We start from the raw sequence: 22001 nt of genomic DNA, 5'->3' as shown, positions 1-22001 counted from the left end.
AGGCCACTGTCGGCCATGTAAAAAAGGGGATAAGGGGATGACTACCCAAAAGGGATTTAGGGTTTTGTATATAAAGTTGAAAAGTAAATGAGAAGCTCATTCTTGTGTGTGGCAAAAAGTAGCTCTCTTCTTCTTCTTCTTGCTTGCTTGCTTGAGCTTGTGCTTGAGAGAGGGAGTGTGAGGGAGTGAGTGTGTGAGGGTGAGGGACCGTGGTGGAGAAGCTCTCCATCTTCTCCTCTCTTCTTCTGTTCTCTTCTCTTCTCTTGCTCACAACAATGGAGCTTGGAGTATGGAGCTTGAGGATGGAGCTCGCTTGAAGCTTGCACTTGGATTGTGGATCTACTGGAGTGCTTGGGAGAGAAGGAAACTCGATCGGGCATGGAGGTAAGCTTACCACAGTTGTAGAGATGGATAGTGCGTCGGATGTGTGAGAGGTAGTCATTCCTGCTCGGCTTGGAATGCTTGAACAATAAGCGATTTGTGGGTCTTGGTGGTTGATTGCCTCCACACTTACCACTTACGACCTTCAAGGGGTGCACAACCTGAGTCGAGGAGAACTTTGCCCATCTCTTAGTGATGGCACTTCTAGTGATAAAGACACCCATGTATGGCACTTGACATATATGCAATCACTGAGTGATGTTTGCCACTCAAGCTTCCATATGCAATGATGGCAGAGTAAACTAATGCTTAAATATACTTGGGATCATGCTCAGTATGCTATGCATGTTGATTACTACAATGATTAGGCTCCTCTCCCCATGCGCCACTCATATATTGCATTTTTGAACTGGGACACAGTGTTTTAGTTGCAGGAATTTAGGGATAGTCACAGAAAGCTTGATGCAGTAAATTTTGTTTTACATTTGGAGTGGATTGTATAGATCATCTCTAAGAGAGTATCATCCCCTTTGATTTGAAGAAAACATATCCCCAATCAAAGCTACGGTCTAATAGATATTGCCATTTTTTATGCATTGAGGTCATTGTAGATATCCACTTTAGGACAAGCAGAAAGATTCAACTATAAAATTTTCTGATCATTTTCTATCACAAAGCTTCATAGCTCAACTCAAAGCGGCTTTGTCCCTTCAATTAAATAAAAAATATCCTCGATCAGAGTTTTCTACTAGAAGTTACACCCATTTTACTAATGGTGGGTCCTATGGATTGCAGTCCGATGGTGGCAGGATAGAAAGGCAAAGGCAAGGTCCACGAGGAGGTCTAGAGGGAGATCACGGACTCCGTAGTCTCAATGAATGAGAAACCCATCTCGGCACAAGATTATAATGGCGAGATGCAAGAGGAAGTGCCCGATATGGACCCTTATAGCATGCTCAATCGCACCCTTTGTCAGCATGAAATCCGCCACATGGAAAGGCATAATGACATGGTTGCTAATCTTCATTAGATGCTCTCAAAAATAGATCTTGCAATCGAATAGATGGCTCTTTCCAACTCTCAGACTCATCACATCTTAGGACACCTCACCGCTCTTGTAGCCCACTTAGCCATGATATCAATACAAGACAAGGCAAACGAGTCCAAGCATGACTCATGACAACCTCCACCATTGGACCCGCTTCATGGCCCACAATGTATTCTTGGAACTAAGAGTATTCCTCCTCCTTCTACGTTTGAGATTGGCGAGCCCTCCCATAGTCAGAATGAGTATCTCTTGAGCTCTCCCATCATCCATGTAGCTAATCGCCCCATGAGATCCGTGCCCCACACTAGTAGAACCTCACCCACTCTCCCTTGGAGGCCCAATGGAACTTATCCACCGGCTTAGCCCCATCATGGAAAACATAGTATTAATGGCCAACATGGCAACAATGGGAATCATAGGTTCAATGCACAACATGGCATGTATGGGCAACATTGTATATATGGATAGCAAGGCTATCATGGGCAGCAACACCCCAATGAGTTGCATGATAAAATCATTCTTACCAAGTACAATGGGCAATTACTAATTACTGTGGATCTCCAAACTAGAGTTCTACCTCGATATTTAACCATGCACTGATGATTAGAAACTTCTCTTCTCTCCATATAGAGGGATTTTCCCACACATGGTGGCGCTACATCAACCGTGAGAATTATTATTTCATTGATTAGGAAGAGACTTTGTATCCCTAGTGGAAAAAGAGTGATTGGCAAGACGTTGGTATCAACTTGACCAATGTAATCTCACAGTACGAGAGTATACAAATCAATTCATGAACTTGACCATGCATATTGAGAGTATTAGTGATGATGCAAAATTGCACAAGTAGATGTATGGGTTAGAGCCTAGCTTGTCGCTGATGTATGGGTTACAAATCAATTCATGAACTTGACCATGCATATTGAGAGTATTAGTGATGATGCAAAATTGCACAAGTAGATGTATGGGTTAGAGCCTAGCTTGTCGCTAATGTAATGGCTCAAAAGCCTTCCATCTTATTTGATGCAATTGAATTGGCTAAAAGATATGCAAGTATCGTAAAAATGAGAATTTTCAGCAAGGTTTTGGATAGCCCCACACCCCATTGAGGTTAGGCCCCTATGGGGGCATTTTTAAACACATGGCTCCTCATGCTATTATTACATAAAATTATATCATAGTTAAATTAACAATTGTAAATGTTTCTAGGAGGTTACTTCAATTTTTCTATCCACAAAGGCATTTCTTTTAGTACCTAGAGTATAAGTTATAGAAGTAGATTAAATAAAACATAGGCTATAAAATGAAGAATGCGCGCGCGCACACACACACACACACACACACACAAAGTATCTATATTGATTTCATGCATGATGAAGCACCTATAAATATATAAGTCTATTGAATGGATTGAAGGCAAGGGATTTCAAAAGTATAATTTGTAGACTTTTTTACATGTAAAAATCATCATTTAATAGGATATTTATGTGTTCAATAAAACAATACATTTTATTCATTAAAAACATGCAAGTAAGTTTTTTTTTTAAATTAGGGTTTCAACGCATTTGATAATAAGAGTCTGTATAATGAACTCATCAAATTTAGTACAAGTACTCTACATATAGCTCGAAAAAATATATTACTTGATGCTAATGAGCTTTGATAGACCGTAGCTTATTTTCCTTTATCACACCTCAACTTAATAACAATTATGACATCATACAACTATTTTCTAATATATTTGGACTTGCTTCTATGTAGCTTTGTCTACTTTTTAGAGAGCATATTAGATGCCTTCTTTCTTTCCTCTATCTCCTCCCATATTTTGTCTAAACACATTGTAAGTTTAGAGAGCTTCATTCTACAACTTACACCCTGCCCTAGTGTAGGCTTCTTCACTTCCTAAAAGAAATAGAAAGAACAAATATTGCCACATGATAACAAGATGATATGAGTCCAAGGTGTAGTGTTTCTTTTCTCTTACATCATCACCTTTCTTTAAATAATGTACAGTCTCTTTTTCTTTCTATAGCATCTACACCTTAAGATAATTAATTCCCAATGCAAATAATCTTTTATGATTTTTTAAATATTTTAAATACAAAGCAATCCCTTAAAGCTATAGTCTTTTTTCTTTTAGTATAGTTGACATACGTTTACTTCCATTTTAGGAAAGCTTCTTTTTATGCATGACTAGGGATAAACTCAAGAGATGTATATTATTTTGATTTCCTTTACTTCCTAAAGAAGTTTAGCCATATTCAAGGCATAAAGATGGTGAAGATTCTATGCCCCAAGCAAATGCTTGGTTGAGAACTTCAAAAGGTCAAAAAATAAAAATATAGGATAATAGAATACAAATCATACATCGTGCCATCCACAAACATTTAAATATTCTTATATAAATATGTAGATTTAAATACTATAACACATCTAATAATAAAAATATTTATCTCACACACACACACACACACACACACACACTCTCTCTCTCTCTCTCTCTCTCTCTCTCTCTCTCTCTCTCTCTCTCTCTCTCTCTCTCTCTCTCTCTCTCTCTCTCTAACAAGGATGCCCACTCTCACCGACTCTATTTGGGCTATACATTGATGAGATAGCAGAGTTTATTCAACAGCGAGCCGGTGGAGGTATAGATCTCAGTGGAGCCACAGTTCATATCTTACTATATGCAGATGACATTGTGTTGGTCTCAGACTCAGCTCAGGGATTACAGCAGCATTTATTAGCATTGGATGATTTTTTCATACAGAGAGGCATGACAGTGAACCTTGGTAAAACCAAGGTTCTTATATTCCATACATCAGCTCAGATACGCAGACAGAGTATTTTCATGGCAGCAGGAGGGAGTATTGAGGTCACTGGATCATATGTATATTTGGGAGTCACCTTTACAGCAGCTTCAGGGACTTTCTCAATGACACAGGTAGCTCGTGACTGCCTCACTAGAGGATACTCAGCATTGGCTCTTATGGAGCGACAGTGTCATCAGGCACATTTCCAGGAGCCCCGCACCAAGGGGTGGCTCTTTGATACTCTAGTCACTCCAGCACTGATGTATGGAGCAGCTATATGGGGGCCAGGCCTTGCCGATTATGTATGGACATTGATGGAGAGACCTCAGGTGATCATGATATCTAGATTGATTCGCAGCAAGGCCTCAGTTCCACATGACATTGTGCGAGCAGAGCTTGCCACACCGCCCATGCTAGTTGAGGCATTATTTCAGACAGTCTGCTTCCTACACAGATTTCAGGATATGGATAGAGATCGCATTGCATACAGAGCATATATGGCATCTCAGAGATGGCTTGAGCGGGGGATACCACATCATGGTATGCACAGACTAGAGCTTGGTTTGACAGACATGGGCTGGACATTGATAGACTCCCACCTCTTCTATATGATACTCAGGCTCCCACTTACACCCTCTCTCTCTCTGAGAGGAACAGAGTCATCACACAAGAGATATGGCATATTTATATACAGAGGACATGGGTCAGCCCTGCACAGCCACTGCCATCGAAGATGGCACATTATTATACACAGTTCTTGAGCATATCAGAGCAGGGATTCATAGAGATTCCGAGATATATGCAGATCTATATGCCACATCGATTGAGAGTTCTTATTGGACAGCTCAGGATATCATCACATCAGCTTATGATTGAGAGTGGCAGAGCCAGTGGCATCCCACGGGAGGAGAGGATATGCCCCCTTTGCAGATCAGAGGTGGAGCATTTTGTTCTCAGATGCCTGGCATACTCAGAGTTGAGATCTAGATACACATTGAGCAGCTCACTTCAGGGATGTATGACTGATATGGATCAGAGATCATTTGGCCGTTTTCTGGGAGAGGCATGGCACATCAGAGAGCAGAGCACACAGCGGGTCCCAGTCAGAGAGGGGCCCACCCAGACGACTATTACACAGTTCTTTCAGACAGACAGAGTGAGAGCTACTGTACCAGCCTCCAGCCAGACCTCCGGGCTCACACTACAGCAGGCTGAGGACCAGCGCACCCGACGCCGCACGAGGATCCGTGGGTTTTAGACCCCACAGCCACACCAATAGGAGATTCGGAGGATTCTTGATCTACATCGACAGCAAACTGAGATCCGACGACACTCGACACATTGGATCTCAGATCTCCAGTTTGCTCTTTCTCCACCGCCGATGTACCACATCCTGCATCCAGGAGGGATCACCTGCTATTAGCAACTTCGATGACTGCTACTACATCCCAGGATAGTATATCTCCCTGCATCTGTTACATATACACATCGCACCACTTTATCACAGCCGACAGTTGTTCCCCTATCACAGTCGACATTTGTTCCCCCTTTGTAGCCATTATCTGGAGTACCAGAGCTACATACGCACATACACATACACGACACTTATCACACTCACAGCACCGTATTTTCAGTTTCCAGTTTTTAGCTTTTCATTCAGCACTTTTATTTTGGATAGCTGGACCTCATCAGTTGTATCACAGTTTGTCTCATAGGCCAGTTTTGGTCTTTAGAAGACGTTAATATAACTTTCTTTCTTCTTTCTCTCTCTCTCTCTCTCTCTCTCTCTCTCTCTCTCTCTCTCTCTCTCTCTCTCTCTCTCTCTCTCTCTCTCTCTCTCTCTCTCTCTCTCTCTCTCTCTCTCTCTCTCTCTCTCTCTCTCAAGCAACCATAAATGACATCGACCTCTCTCTTGCTCTCTCTCTCTCTCCCTCTTTTGCAAACTGCCATAAATGACATCGATCTCTCTCTTGCTCTCTCTCCCTCAATGAACCAAACATAGGCCACAGCCCATACAAAGAATAAGCTAACTTTTTTTTTCCCACGAAATTTGATTTACATCAACAAGCTAACCTTTTTTTTTTGCCACAAAATTGATTTATATATTTTTCATCCTCTATTACTTATCTATCCAACCGCTCACAATCTTATCGAGAAAGGAAAAAAATTTTGACTTTTGTTTGCAAACCTTAAGAATAACAAAGACTTTGGGTTCTCTCTCAAGGAGAGGACCCGAAATACCCCAGCAACCAATGGGTAGGTAGCTATCATTTAGAAAGGTGAATACGAGTTTTAAAATAAAAGATCATGGGTTAGGACTCAGGATTCAGGATTAAAGATTATTATATTGTGAGCCAGTGATTTAAATGGCTAGTTAGACATGTCCCTCACTCATGCGTTTTCTTTCAAATTCATGATATGACAAACTTAAACAAATATCAATATTTTTCTAAACAATATATTAATATAAATTATTATTATTATTTATTATAAAATATATTTATTTTCATTAATTTTTTGTACATGAGTTATTATCACAATATTTTTCTAAATCAATTGAAAGTTGATTTATGAATTGATTATGTTTATCATTATTGGTAAAATAAAATATAAGTATTTAAATACTATAACACATCTAATAATAAAAATATTTATCTTACACACACAGACACAAACACGAAGATTATGTCTAAATATGACATGTGTTTCCATTTAGAAATTACTTATATAATTGTATTGAATCATATATTATGTAAATTTTATAAGTCTTTTTAACTTTAATACAATTAATAAATCTTTTATCTAGTCACTTACATTTAATATAACTAATATAACAATGTAGTACACAAACAATAAATATCAACAATGTGATCAATTTAACTTCTAAAAGCTACTAATATCACTGTGAAATTATAAACTACCATAAAACAATGTACTAAAGATTTTATACACATTTATGCATTATAAAATATATAGATATATACATAAAATTTAACATATTATATATATATATATATATATATATATATATATATATATATACATACATAATTAATTATAAAATTATGTTTGATTTTATATACACATACTTTTTACAACCATTCAAATATGACAAAATAATATAATTTTTATCCAATTACTTAGACTAAACAAATCTAATCTAATATAACAATATATGCATAAGCAATATAAACAACTATTAATTTAATGTAAAAAAATAAATATTATTATCACAACAATACAAACATATATTTTTTCAAGAATAAATAAAAATTTTAAATACCTAAATAATATTAAATTATCACATTAAAGATACAATATACAATATCAGTTTAAAGAATTTATTTTCAAATTATAAAGCATTTCAACTAAAGTAGTGCAATAAACATTAAATTTTAATAATGTTTTAATAATAAATTAAAATTAAAATATTAAAAATTACAAATATTAATATATAATTAAATTTAATTAATAGCTAATAATATTAAATATTACTTTACTTAATATTTTAACAAGTGATATATATTAACGATATTTAATGTAAACATTGATACCTCAATATAACTTTGACTCAATATTGAAAAATATTATATATATATATATATATATATATATATATATATAATGATGAGTAACAAAAAAGACTTGTGAAACGATTCAACATCGAAACACAAATTGTATACAAAATTATGGCTTTTAACAAAATTTTACATAAAAATATGAATATTTTTTATCACTCACGTAGCTTTAACTTATTTAGTATAAAATAATAAAATCATGTTTATAGTAATTGTAAATCAAACATTTGCATGCAATCACATATAAGAAATATATATTAAGATCATAAATTTTGAATAATACACACTAAAAGTAAATCTAGAATAAAAAACAAGTATAAAAGTGATAAAAACACATTTGAAATCAAAAGTTATTTAATAAATTTAATATAGATAATATTATATTTTGAAATAAAATGAATAAGAAATAAAAAAGTATTAATTTCAAAACAATACTTATAATTAAAAGCATTAAATTACACATTACAATTAAATAGTTTAAATTTAAACATATACAAAATATAATTCATTTGTAGAAGCAATATGAACTAAATTGTAAATTTAGATACCTTAAAATTAAAATATAATATTTAGAATAAAATAATAGTTCCATTTTAAAGAACAAGTATAAAACTTACATTTTTTTGACTTGTATCCTTTTAAGAAAATCTATAAAAGAGAAAGTTAATCAATAAATTAAAGGAAATTTCTTTTTTTTTTAATGGAAGCTTTAAAGTTGTATTAAAATATTTAAAAAAAAAGAGGTTTACAGCTGTTTAAGGGAGTGTTGCTTCAAAACAAGGAAGCTACCTTGACTTGAGAGTACATAATAACAGCATTACAAAATATCTAGTCCATAATAGGTCTAAACTTAAGCATCAAATGTCGAGATGTTTATCCTATGATTCGTATCTACATCCAGCCTTCTTCTTGATGTCCAGCAGTATGGCTGCCACATCCACACTGGAAAATGCTTTCCCTAGTGCCTCCTTCATATTGTCTTCATGCTGCTTGAGAATTATTTCTGCATCTTTCTCAACCTGAAAACAAATATCAAATTTAAAACCATGGATAGGATCCAAATCAGTATTTTCAAACGTTTTCTTGTTTCTGCTTATCCATATGTTCCATAGGTAATAACTTCTAATCCAATTCCATATTGGGGAGGGAGTCCATATATTTCCCCCAGTAATAACTCCTTCCAAGTGAGTTTAGTGGGGTGATACTTGATGACAAGGACCTGCATGAAACACCAGATGTTAGAAGTTTTAGGGCAATTAAGGAATATGTGAGGAATTGATTCTACCTGTTGGCCACACCTTAGGCAAAGTCCATTCCCTAGACCAACTTTGAGTGCTCTCTTATTAGTCCAAAGACTTTTGAGAGTAATGAGCCACATTAGACAAGACATCTTTGGTTGGATTGAGGGAGCCCAAATGTTACCAAACCTGTAATTCCACTATACTACTGACCAATTAATATGCCATATGTTATTTAGTTTAAAACAAAGAGGAGCATTGCTTTCTAATAGGTCTGGAAGGGGTAGAAGAGGTTTGTCCCCCATAAAACAGATTCCCCTGTAATTGAAGTGGTGATTAAGATTAATCATTGCAGACATATTAGGTCCCCACAAGAGTACCCTTTCAGTTATCAATTCCAGTTCCTGTCTTTTTACTTTGAATTTCTGTTTTAGTTGTGTTTCAGTCATCCACCTTTTTAGGGTTGAATCCCAAATGTCCCTCCAACTTCTAATGCCTTTCTTGAAGAGCTTGTGGGCTAAGTTAATCTGATTATCTGGAATGGCTCCCTGAAAGAAGCTGAACCAGATGGAGTCTTTGGAACTCCAGGGTAGGGTGAGGTTGGGATGGGAAGAGGGGATTAACAGACTCTTGTACTTGAACCAAGCCTCCCAGAGACCTTTTGCCAAAGGAGAGCAATCTTTAGCTTTCAGTTTGACAGGACAAATAGTTATTGTTAGTGTGTCTAAGCCTTTCCATTTTGGACAACCCTCTACATGAAACTTGCTAGTGGCTGCCTTAAGCAAAGTTATCCAGTCTTCTTCTTTTCTTAAGATGCTTCTTGCAATCCATTTGGCTGCAAGTTTGTCAGCTAGAATAATAGGATTGGGAAGACCAAGACCACCTAATTTCTTAGGTGTAGTGCAAACAGCCCAAGATATTTTAGGTACTTTAAGCTTTTCCCCATCCCCACTCCACAAAAAATTTCTCCCTAGTTTCTCTAGTTGCTTCATTCCTGACTTAGATGGTTTCCAGCAAGCCAAGAAGTAGATTGTGGTTGTAATTAGTATGTGTTTCAGAACCAGACATCTTCCTGCCATATTGAGCTGCAAACCCTTCCATTTTTCAAAATTTCCCCTGATTTTTTCCAAAACCCAATCCCACCTTTGTTTCATTGAGATCCCAAAGCCCATGGGTATGCCTAGAAGTCTGAATACTTTACCTGTTTCAATCTCCTTACACCCTGCAGCCAGGAGCCAACCAGGACAAGGACTGATTAGTGTTTTAATTCCTGTTTTGTTTGGATTGATAACAGAACCAGAAGCCTTGCAAAAGGTTTGCAAGCAGTTCCAGAAAGCTACTAATGAAACTGGATCATTATTTACCGTGCTATTTGTATCATCAGCAAACTGGTTGAGTACTATGTCTTTGTTGTTAGGGAGTTTAATCCCCTTAATGTTGCCTTTATCAATCTCTGCTTGAATGAGCCAACCCAGTGAATCAGCTGCAATGGCAAACAAAAGGGGAGCAAGAGGGCAGCCCTGATTGATGGATCTTCTCAAAGGAAAGGAATCAGTCATCTCCCCATTAATGGCAATTCTTATGGAGGCATTACCAAAAAGAGTACTGACATACATGATGAACTTTCTACCTAGCCCCATATCATGGAGGGATTGGAGGATAAAATCCCATTCTAACCTATCATAAGCTTTGTCAAAATCAATCTTGAAGAACACAAAGTCTTGGTTGGATTTTTGGGCATGTTCAATGCCTTCCCACAGGGCAATTATTGAGTCTAGGATATATCTCCCTTTAATGAACCCTTTTTGTTCTTTTCTTATCCAGTTATCTAGATGATCAGATAGCCTTCTAGCTATGGCTTTGGCAAAAACCTTATATGCTGATGTGAGACATGTGATGGGTCTCCAATTGGCTAGGAGTTCTTTTTCATCTCTCTTATGGATTAGTTTGACTACTCCTTGATTGATTATGTGGGGTAAGGCTCCAAATTTCAGGGATTCTCTCCATACCATGAGAAGGGGGTGAATAAGAGAATCTTTGAATTCTTTGAAGAATTCATTCGGAAGGCCATCAAGCCCTAGGCTTTTTCCTGATGCTAGAGAGTCAATGGTGTCACTGATCTCAATAGCTGATAGCTCCCCATCCAGAGTCTCAGCCAAGCTTGGAGGGACAACCTTCTTCCTAACCATTGCTATCTTAGCCTTGGCAGTTGTCTCTTCTTGTGAACTCTTTCTAGAGGAGCTAAACATTTTAGAGAAAAATTCCTTAGCTATAAGGAGATTCTCTCCATTGTTTTGGGCATGTGTGCCATCTTCCCTTCTCAACAATGGGATGGAGTCTCTATCCTTTTTCTTTTTAAGGACTTGGAATATGCCTCTGGTGGGTTTGTCTGCTTTGCCACCCACCATTGCCTAGTGAAGAGTTGTATGTCCATAGCTTCTTTTTCTTCAGCAGATCTAAGTTCTTGTTTGATTCTGACTAGGTTAGGCTGTAATTGGGTCTCCCCAGCCTTTATCCTAATCTCCAAAGATTTATACACTGAGTATTGTCTAGCTCTACGATCCCTAGTCTGCTGTACTTTTTTATTTTTGACTTCCCTCAAAAATTGTTGAGTGTCTTTAATGGCTTTAGCCCATGAATGAGTTGGGGAGACTATTTGCCAGAAGGCCATTGTCCAGATTCCTTTGATAGTGTCCCTAACTATTTTGTTTTGAAATAGTCTGGGGTCAGTATGAAACCAACCAGCTTTTATTATTTGGGATGAGTTAGAGAGGACTACCTGAATAGGCTTATGGTTAGACATGACTATGTTATCAAAAGCTTTAACTTTGAGATTAACAAAAGAGGCCAACAGACCTGCAGATATGTAAAATCTATCAAGTCTAGCCTTTCGAAGATAAACTCCACTTTGATTGTTACTCCATGTGAATCCTAGTTGCTCATTGACATCAGTTAGCCCATGATAGGCTTTAGTTACCATCCACTTACTCTTTTCAGTTCCTGTAATACATGTTCCTTTTTCCAAATATCTACCTTTTGTTGATTCAACCATATTGAAGTCCCCTACAATGATAATGGGGCAATTGATGACCTGTAATGAATCCCACAGCCTGCCTCTTTCAGTAGAAATATTAGGGGCATATACTGAGACAATAGCAAATTCATCCTGATTTTTAAAAAGGACTACAACCCAGTTATTCTTTGTATCAATCATAACCTTACTTATTTGATCCTTAATTTTAATGGAGACACCTATGCATGTCCCCCCCCCCCCCCTCCTATTGGTGTGGTTTGTCATATACCATTCATACTCCTTAGACACTATTTGCAGGTTTTTGAGTAGAGGAGGACCTGACACTTTTATTTCCTGTAGGCAAATAACATCGGGGTAAATGGCCCTAACTTTAAGCCATTCCCTGAATGTAGTTGCCCTTTTGGGGTCAGTCAACCCCTTGATGTTATAGGACATAATTTTAAGTTTATTCATTTAACAAAACTATGTTTTTTTTTGGTTTCCCTTTCTTATGAGGACCCTTTGTTTGACCAAATGGGTTACTAGCACTTTGTCCTACACTTGAGTATCTCCTTTTGGAGTTTTGTAGACTCCCTCCCTCTTTGGTTGGGCTCTCAGCAGGGATAGGACTGAGAGGAAGTTCTCCTCCCATTGGAAGTTCCTCTGCCTGAGTAAATTCTACATCTTCATTCTGTTCATTGAGGTCAATGTTTAAGTTTTCTGTATGTTTATAGTTTTCATTTGTTTGGTTTGCCTGCCCTTTTTTTTCAGCCTGAGTTTCTTCAACTATGACATCATCAGAGTCTGACTCTACTGGAGCAGTCTCTCTTTTTTTACTAGTTTCCCCCTTTTCACTATTCCCTGCTAGTACATCCTCTAAGTTCATGAGAAGGGGGGAGTATCTGTTATTGTAGGTGTTTTTGCCCTTGCTATTATTGTTTTGTTTCTGGGTTGACTGATTCTTGCTTTTTCCCTTCCTGTTAATAACCGATTGGAACCCATCATCTTGTGGGTTATCGGTTTTTGGAGGGGAGTTCTCCTTGTTGGGTTCTGGGCTCTCTTTAGCTTTCCATTCAGGGCAATTTCGAATGAAGTGTCTCGTTTTGAGACACTTGAAGCAAGCATTTGGAAGATTCTTGTAAAGGATAGGTTGGTCCTTCACAAAGTTGCCCTCTGAATCAGTAATCAGTAATAAATCTATTAGGGTTTTGCTAAGGTCAATCTCTATGAGTAGTTGAGGATGCCACTGTGGGTTAATATCCGTGTATGGCCTTTGTTCTAACAGTCTACCTAGGGGAGCAACTAGGGTTTTCAAGAAGGGATATAGGTTCAATGGAAGGTTTGGGAATTCGACCCAAATCGGAACACAAGTCGGTTTAGGACCAGAGGGGTCAAACTCAGGAGTCCATTTGAAGAGGGACAATGGTGAGCTCCGTAGCATCCATTGTCCATGGCTTAATAGGGTTAGGGCTGCTTGCTCACTCTCAAAGAGGAAAAAGAAATAGTTGTTTGGGAGGTATTGAATAACCAGGGGTTTCCCACCTAGTGGTTCCCAATTCAGCTTGACCCAGTTTCTGAGAAATTCCATGGGGGGGCATGCCCCATGACATAGACCAATAAGTGCTCTAGATTGATAGGACATTGTGTAATTCTTCAACTCCAAAGCAGGGACTGAGAGACAAATTTTTTTACCTGGCATACCTGTTGAATTTTCTGGTTGTCCAGATTCTAGGGGCGCTTTGGGGGGAGTGGTGGTGTCTTGCAGACCTTTTTGAGCTCCTGCTTGAGTCTAATGTTCGCCTCGTTGAGGAAAACCCTGTTGACCTCTAGGAGTTGAAATGTTGTCAGCTCCTTCAGCTTCTTGGAGGCTCTCCCTTTGGTTTGCGGGGCTTCTACTATCAAATCCTGCCAGTTGTTCTGTAGAACCTCCCAGGTGGATGGCTCCATTCCCAAAGGACAGTCCGTCTCCACCTCCTCCTGAATATTGGCTTGCATATTGCCCAATATGTCCGAGATGCCCTTGGCGTGCATATTGAGCAGAGAGACCATTGAACAATGGATTACCCAGTATTTTGCCGAAGGCTCTTTGTAGGGAGCCCACCATGCCAGGATCATGATGAAACAAAGAAGGGGGTGTCGTCTGCATGATGGGCACAGACATAGTGCCAAATTGTGGCAAAGCATGGGAGGAGCTCTGAGCCAGCATTCCGAGAGGCGATGTTACCTCCGCTCATACGTTCTTCAAGGTGTGACCTTCTTGCTGATGCTAGCGGGGGCACTAGCGGGGGAGCCAAGATAGTGGAAAGGAAACTGTAGTGGAAAGGAAATTTCTTATAAAATCAACTAGGCATAGAACTAATAATTATTTCGAAGAAAATTGGTCTCTCTTTTTAAATTATCTTGAGATTTCTCTCTCTCTTAAAAAACCTCAGCTTCTCCCCAAGACACAAAATAGTAAGAAAAAAAACAAAACAAACTCAATGAGAGAGAGAGAGAGAGAGAGAGAGAGAGAGAGAGAGAGAGAGAGAGAGAGAGAGAGAGAGAGAGAGAGAGAGAGAGCGGTCTCTACATGTAACATATGTCTCTCTCTCGTACACACACACACACACACACACTCTCTCTCTCTCTATGTCTCTTTTACAAACCGCCATAAATGACATTGATCTCTCTCTCACTCTCCCTCCCCCAACGGATCAAACATGGGCCACAGTCCATACAAAGAAGAACAAACTAACCTATTTTTTTGCCACGAAATTTGATTTAGATCTTTGAACAACAAGCTAACCTTTTTTTTGCCATGAAATTCATTTATATCTTTTTCATCTTTTATTATTTATGGCAGCCTCAAACAGTAAGCTTATCTATCCAAGTTCCAACCGCTCACAATCCTCCCGAGAAAGGAAAAAAAAAAGACTTATGTTTGCAAACCTTCTGAAGAATAACGATTCACGAAGACTTTGACCCCCAACAACCAACGGGTAGGTAGGTGGCTGTCATTTAGAAAGGTGAATACGAGTTTTTAAATAAGAGATCATGGGTCAGAATTCAGGATTAAAGATTATTCTATTGTGAGCCAGTGATTTAAATGGCTAGTAACACACGTCCCTCACTCACGAGTCACGCCTCAGCGCTCCACGAGTCACTCCCACACACGCGCCTGCGTTCCTTCTCTGCATTTGCCTCTGCTGTGAGTTCACGTCTCTCGTATCTCCACGCTCCGAGCCGCTCTCATTGAAATGGATCAGCTTGCGGCCACGTCTGTGCGTGTAGACCGTGTGATGCTGTCGACCTCACTTTCTTCTTCACAGTACATCACTCGTAGTAGCTGGAGAAGCGTTAACATTGCTTCAGAGGCGCGGCAGGCCCCTGCTGCTACGCCCCCTGGTAACCCTAATCCCACCATACTCCGTCCTCATCCGGCAGTTACAGCTGGCCATGACACGGCGCGCCAACTCGTGCTGCAGCACGTGCCAGGGCAGCCGATCCCCTGCACGCTCCACCTGAAGTGCCACCCGTCGTACGAGAGCCTCAGGGACGTGACCGATGCGTGGACGCTGTCTCTCATGTCGGGGCACCCACTCGTGTCGTGCGAGGCCGGGCGGCGCTTCGTGCGGGCATCGCTGTACCCTCTCTTCTACTGCGTCATGTATCCGCACGCCCTCGACGAGCAGCGCATGCTCCTCATCTCCAAGTTCTCCATGTGGTTATTTATCCTGGATGACACGATGGAGGAGCTGGGCAGAGACGCGGACCATGTGAGAGAGCAGGCCCTGCAGCTGGCAGACGCCGCCTCGTCTCTGCTGCGGCTCCGTGATAATCCCTCTCGGGCGTCCATGGCTGGCGTCCTGAGAGACCACCCCGCGGCTTCCATCGGCCCGCACGTGCGGGCCTACCTGGAAGCTTTCGCGGACACGTGGGCTGAAATGTGCGCCCTCGCACCGGGTCCCCGCATGAGAGAGCGCCTCCGCCTTAGCACCTTGCAGTCCTTGGAGCTTGGGTACAAGAGCGAGCTGCTGCGTCGCAGGCATAAGCTCGATAACTCTGCGGCTTCGGCGCAGCTCCAGAGCGACGAAGCTGTCCGCCACCAGGCCGCGTTCGAAATGCCGGGCATGTGGCTGCTCGAGTTCGCACGTGCCACCGAGCTCGATACCCAGAACCTGCAGTCCCGCCTCACGAAGGACCTCATCCGGGCCGTCTGCCAGCACGGCGTTATGGTGAATGACCTGATATCCTCAGAGAAGGAGCTCGCCATGGGCACGGAGAACAACTTCTATGCTGCCCGTCGGAGCGTTGACGGACGTAGTGTCAGTCCTGATGAGATGAAGGCTGGGCTGGAGAAGAAGATCCAAGACGTTGAGAGTCGATACTTGGAGCTTGTGGAGGAAGTGAAGGCCGCCGATGCATCGTACTTTGGGGGAGGAGCCGCCAAACAAGACATGGTGAACTTTTCCCTGGACATGGGCCTCGCTATCTCCGCCAACCTATACTGGTCTTTGATCACTGCACGCTACCATGGCGCGCCTATGCACGACTTGCCCGAAGGATTACTGCTGCATCCTAACAGGGTCTTCGTCCTCCCGAACGGTAACTCTTTGTTTCATCTTGATATTCTAGCCTGCTAAAACCACTCACCTAACTAGTGACGCGTAAGCTAGCTTTTCAGAAAGAGGATCATTAGCTACTACGATGTAAATGCGCAAACAATTATGATGTTTCTACTTGTTGCTCATGGGCAAAGATTACTCCATACATACTCATTCACTGTACAGCCTTCGGCATGATATATGCCTGCACTCCATTGTTTTGGGTAACATTTCTCTTGACACTACCTATGGCTAGTTAGTATAAACCATCAAAATGATAAAGACGTGAGCGTTATATGCATGACACAGATACATGACAATACTAGTCAACTTAGTTATGACAACACCGGTCAACTTTGTTATCGAAGGGCGCTTGATGCATGTGGGGATTTCAACTTAGAGTCACGTCACACTTATGTGATAATTAGACTACTTTAAAGTATTGTAAAAGCAATCCCTTTTAAAAGCAAGTAGAAGGGTCTTAAAAGGGTGCTACAGAAAGCTTACATGACTTGCGTATGGCATGGCCCTTAAGATGTCTATCTTGGAATATCTCTAAAGCTTTGTTGTATGTGTGTAAGGTAAGATGTTGATGTGCTAGTTGACTCTACTAGTAAGGGTGTACTTATGGAGAATGCGCTCTTTGGAGCTCTAGCATACATTCTTGAAGCTTCTAGGTTGATATGTATGTGTTTCAAATCTCTCTTCTAGGTTAGAGTAGGGGAAAGGGGGGGCTAGAAGACCAAGGCCTAGATCAAATAAGTTTTCATAGCCAAAATAAAAAGAAGGTTAGGTGCTTATATTATCACAACTAGCCCCTTTTGCCTTTTCGTAATTATTACATGCGACATATGTAAAGAAGGTTGTAATAGCTTTCAAAGGGGATTACCTTTCAAATGATTGGTAGTAATTTTTTTTCAAAAATAGTAATATATCCTTCCAATCCCTTGAAAAAGCAAAAAGGAGATTTTATAAACTCTCTTAAATGAAAAGTTGGGCAACCTTCAACTTTGAGACTTGCCACAAGGAGCTTGACAAGCTTTGACATCACACAAACAAATTAAGTTGAAGCGCTTCAATGGTGAAAATTTAATTTCCCACATTTTCTTTGATATTGTTCAAAGAAATTACTAAAATTACTTGAGAGCTTTGTGAAATTCTCAAAATGACCCTCATTTTTTGGAAATTTTTGAAGTGACCACTTTAAACTATCATTAGTCTTAATGACTCATAAAATGATTGTAGTTAAGAAATCATTAATCCATGAGGGTTGATTTGAGAACTTGGAAAACATGGGTCAATTTGGATAATTGTGGTAGTAGGCCATCTTGGTAATCCCCCCTATTATTTAGTTCATTGGGATTGTGGATCTTGTGGGAACATTAGGGCTACGAGTCTCCTTTCCCATATATGTTCTCACATTAGAGGTTGTTGCCTAATGGTATTTTAACAAGTGGGTCATGAATGGTTAGCCAATGTAAACATAATTCAACATATCTTAGTTTCCAAGGTTATATCTTCTTACTATAGTTGTATTATTGGTCAAATTGTTCAATGGATCTTTTAGATTGAATATATATTTCTTCAATTATAACACCATCTAGATGCAAACGTCCACACAAAAAGTCTAGGTTGCTTGATACATAACTTCAAACAAAAAAAATTGTAAGGTTTTTCTATATTTCACAAAATAATTAGTTTAGATTAAGCTATCAATTTCATATATTTTTTTGGAAAAGCTTAAGTGTAGCTCTGGTTTGTTTGGTAGAAATCCTTGGTCATTCATGAACATTATTTGGCTCTCCTGATCAAGAAAATATGAAGTGGTTTATTCCAAAAAGACACATTGGTTAGCAAATTGTTGTAACTTACAGCCTTTAACCATTGCTTGGAAAGCTTAAGCAACAAGGTGCAAGATTCAAAAGATTTTTGATAGGTCTTATGTTTTACACTTCTAAATTTGGGTGTTTCCCTAACTTTAAAGTTGATAGCAATCATGGCAGGTGAAATGGCCACGTTTTCTTAACAAAGGAAGACTTCTCATTTCCATTTACAAGATACACATTTTTTTAAATATTTAAGAAGAGGATATATGAAATTGTTGAGATTATTTGTTGGTTATATTCTTGCTCTATATGTTGCCTTGGTTGCTTGGGAGTCCTTTATAATAAAGGCTAGTCTTCTAAGAGTCCATGCTCTTGATTTGGTTATTATAATCTTAAGTTGCTATTTCATGTCCTACCCCCTATAATGGTAATAAATGACCTTATTGTTTTGTCCATTGTTAGTAGATTTCTTGAGTATAAAATTGCATCATTATTCATATTAGTTCCTTATTATTTGTTGAATTCTCTTTCTCTTAGGCTATTCTTTTCTTGGTGGTTTCCATGAATAGGGAGTTGCTTTCTTTCATGATAATACGCCATTCTTATTCTTTGAGCTCTATTTTCTTTATTATCAAAGCAAGGACATAATAGTCTAACATAATGTTTTTCTTATTCATTTGATCTAATTGGATCATGATGTTTATTTTTTGTTTATCTTTTTATCAATTGTCTTTAATTTCATGTTTAATGCCATAAAACTCATGTTGAATCATATTCTTTAGCAAGATAGACTATAAGCATTGCTATTGCATCTTTCTTTGGATTTTTAGAATCAATCCTTATAATTGGATCACGATGCTTTTTGTTTTGTTGATCTTTTTATCAATTGTCCCTAGGTTCATGTTTAATGCTATAAAATTGTATTCTCAAATGCAACTTCTAATTGTTAGTTGTATCAATCTAACTCTCTTTAGTCATATTGTCATACACTAGTGAAAGCATGTTGACCTTAATAGGTGCATGACACTTTCCAATGAGGAGATAATACCACTCATAGATATGAATAATAATGTATCTAGCAATTCCTTGGCAAAAGCGACTTGAATTAGAGATAGTTTATAGCCTATGTATGTTGAGGCAAGGCTCGAGCATGGGATTTGTGACAATGTGTTAAGATACACCCTTCATACATTATAGATGCCTAAAACTAAAATAAGAAAAATAGAAGTAACATTCTTAAGGACTAATTAGGTCAAAGAAATGTTAGAAAGAGTTCACTTGGTATGATGGTATGCAAAGCATGAGATAGGCTCCTTGCAAAATAGAGATGTGAGTTGTAGGTCTGGAGAAAGAAAAGGATTGAACAAGTGCATCTAAGGGAGGCAGAAAAGAATAGAGTGATGGCAACCTTACATGGCGAAAAGAAGATATCGACTCCAACTTTCGAGGAGTCAAGTGTACACAAGGGGCTATTATCTTCGTCTTAGGAGGGAATAACAAATTGTGGATTTGTGGAAAAGGCAGCAGAGCATGTTTTAAGGAAGAAGACACTCATAATCATGAGCAATGGATGATAGCCATTTTTTGGCAGTAGTTGAGAAGGCAAGCTCAACACATGTGGACATTGATGATGGATCGCCCGGCTAGATGAGTCCGTTCGTCTACACTTAGCACGTTGGATGTCATTATGATACTCACATGATCACTGACTTATCACTTATTACATTTAGTTTGTTACACCTACCTACAGCTGGCAAAGACATAGCGCCAGTCGATTAGTGTAGTCGGTTATGCACTGTTTGACTTAGTAGGCCACTTTTCTTTATGATGTATCTTATTTATACTTTGTGTACATTGTGTAGTGTATGGAAGAAGAAGTAAAAACTAGCAAGAAAACGTTTTGGCCTCCATCTCTCTTATTGTATTCTTGAGTGAGCTTCCTCTTGTGTATACAGTGTGTGTTTGGCGCATCAACTCAAGCAAATTTTCCCATCACGCGATTCTTGATATGGTATTAGAGCCGCACCACTGAGAGGCTTTTTTTGAAGGCTGAAGTGAAGGAAAAGAAGTAAGGTTTGAGCAAGCAAACAACGGGTAAAAAGCTCTCTTATTCTTCCACTCTCTCTTGGATAGTGCATGTGAAGGCATCAAAAGTAGGTCGAGCAAAAATCTCAGATTGTTGTGAGATTTGGTGTGCGAGCAGATCATTGTGTATTCTGCAGATTATCCATTTAGGGGTTACCTGTAGTTATTTAAGGCGTCTAAGATCGTTTCAGGTCTCGTTTTAGAGCCGCAAGGTTGCGGACAATAATTTTATGGTATATTGTGATTTCGATAGTATTGATCGAAAGTGGGTACACAGGTTGCAGATTGCGAATCTGTAATTTTCGAGGTATTTGTAGAAAGAAAACATAAGGTTTATCTGCAAACAGGTTGCAGATTACATGTACTGTTGAGCAATCAGTGAAAAAGGTTGCTTGATGTATTGTTGTGCACGTGTTGTGAAAGATTGCAGAAGACTAGCTTGCTGTGTTGTGTTCTTGTTTGTAATAATGACAGAGAACATTGGAAATCCCATTATTGAGAAGCTTGATAAGAACAACTATCCTTTATAGAAGTTTCATGTGATAAACTTCCTCATTGGAAATGACATTTATGAGTTTATTTCAAGTGAAGAAAAGGAATCAGTGCTGGGTATCCCTCCGATTGTAGATGAGTTAAAAGCATGGAAAGAGTGGAATGTGAAAGACAAAAAGGTGATGTACTAGCTATCTGCAGTCATTGATAATACAATGCTTGGACATATCAGGAATGCAAAAACTTCACATGCAGCTTGGATAATTTTTAAGAGAATGTTTTCAGTAAATACAAAGATACGAAAGATTCAACTCAAGCAAGAGTTGAATGTCTTTTAAGAAAGGGAAAGTGTCTGTCAATGAGTATGTGTTGAAGGTGAGGAGCATTGCAGATGCTTTAGCAGCGATTGATGCAATATCGGACGATGATGATTTTATTTCATCCACTCAGAGTGGCCTTAACAATAAGAAGGTATGAAAATCAATTGTTACTTCAGTATATGTACGGAAGCCATTTTCAGATTTTGATGAGCTGATCTCTCTCATGATTACTGAAGAGATTAATATGCAGGGTGATTCGTATAAAAGAAATGGTGAACAGGTCCAAGCATTTTACTCGAGTTTAGGAAGGGGATGTGGTAGATCTTCTTCGAGAGGCCGTGGTATGGGATGTGTTGGCGGTAACCAGTAAAATAGGTTCAATCAACAGTTTGGTGAAATGCAGGTTTCTGGAGGCAGAGGAAACTTTAGAGATAAGGGAAGCTCTAGAGGAAGAGATGGATGACAGAATAGAGGTTTGGAAATTTTGCTATTATTTGTCATTATTGTGGCAAAACATGACATATTGCAGCCAATTGTTATACTAAGAAGGATGATATTCGCAGTGGTACATTGCAGCAAGGAAACTATGCATCTTCACGACAAAATGAAGACAAAAATGAGCGTTTG

General features: G+C 39.0%; 1 protein-coding gene across 1 annotated transcript; it reads left to right on the top strand.

Annotated features, from left to right (window-relative positions):
* The first annotated feature begins 15218 nt into the window (after positions 1-15218).
* Positions 15219-16886, top strand: LOC148039601 ((3S,6E)-nerolidol synthase-like). The gene has a single exon (XM_087665250.1). The coding sequence runs from the start codon at positions 15305-15307 to the stop codon at positions 16688-16690; it is 1386 nt and encodes a 461-aa protein (XP_087521376.1). The 5' UTR covers positions 15219-15304; the 3' UTR covers positions 16691-16886.
* Positions 16887-22001: the final 5115 nt, after the last annotated feature.

The sequence above is a fragment of the Lygodium microphyllum genome, chromosome 2 (assembly GCF_053477565.2).
Source record: "Lygodium microphyllum isolate KBCC chromosome 2, Lygodium_microphyllum_v1.1.10, whole genome shotgun sequence".
NCBI classification, from domain to species: Eukaryota; Viridiplantae; Streptophyta; class Polypodiopsida; order Schizaeales; family Lygodiaceae; genus Lygodium; species Lygodium microphyllum.
The sequence above is the reverse complement of the archived record's forward strand: the minus strand, read 5'-3'. Positions and strand labels throughout refer to the sequence as shown.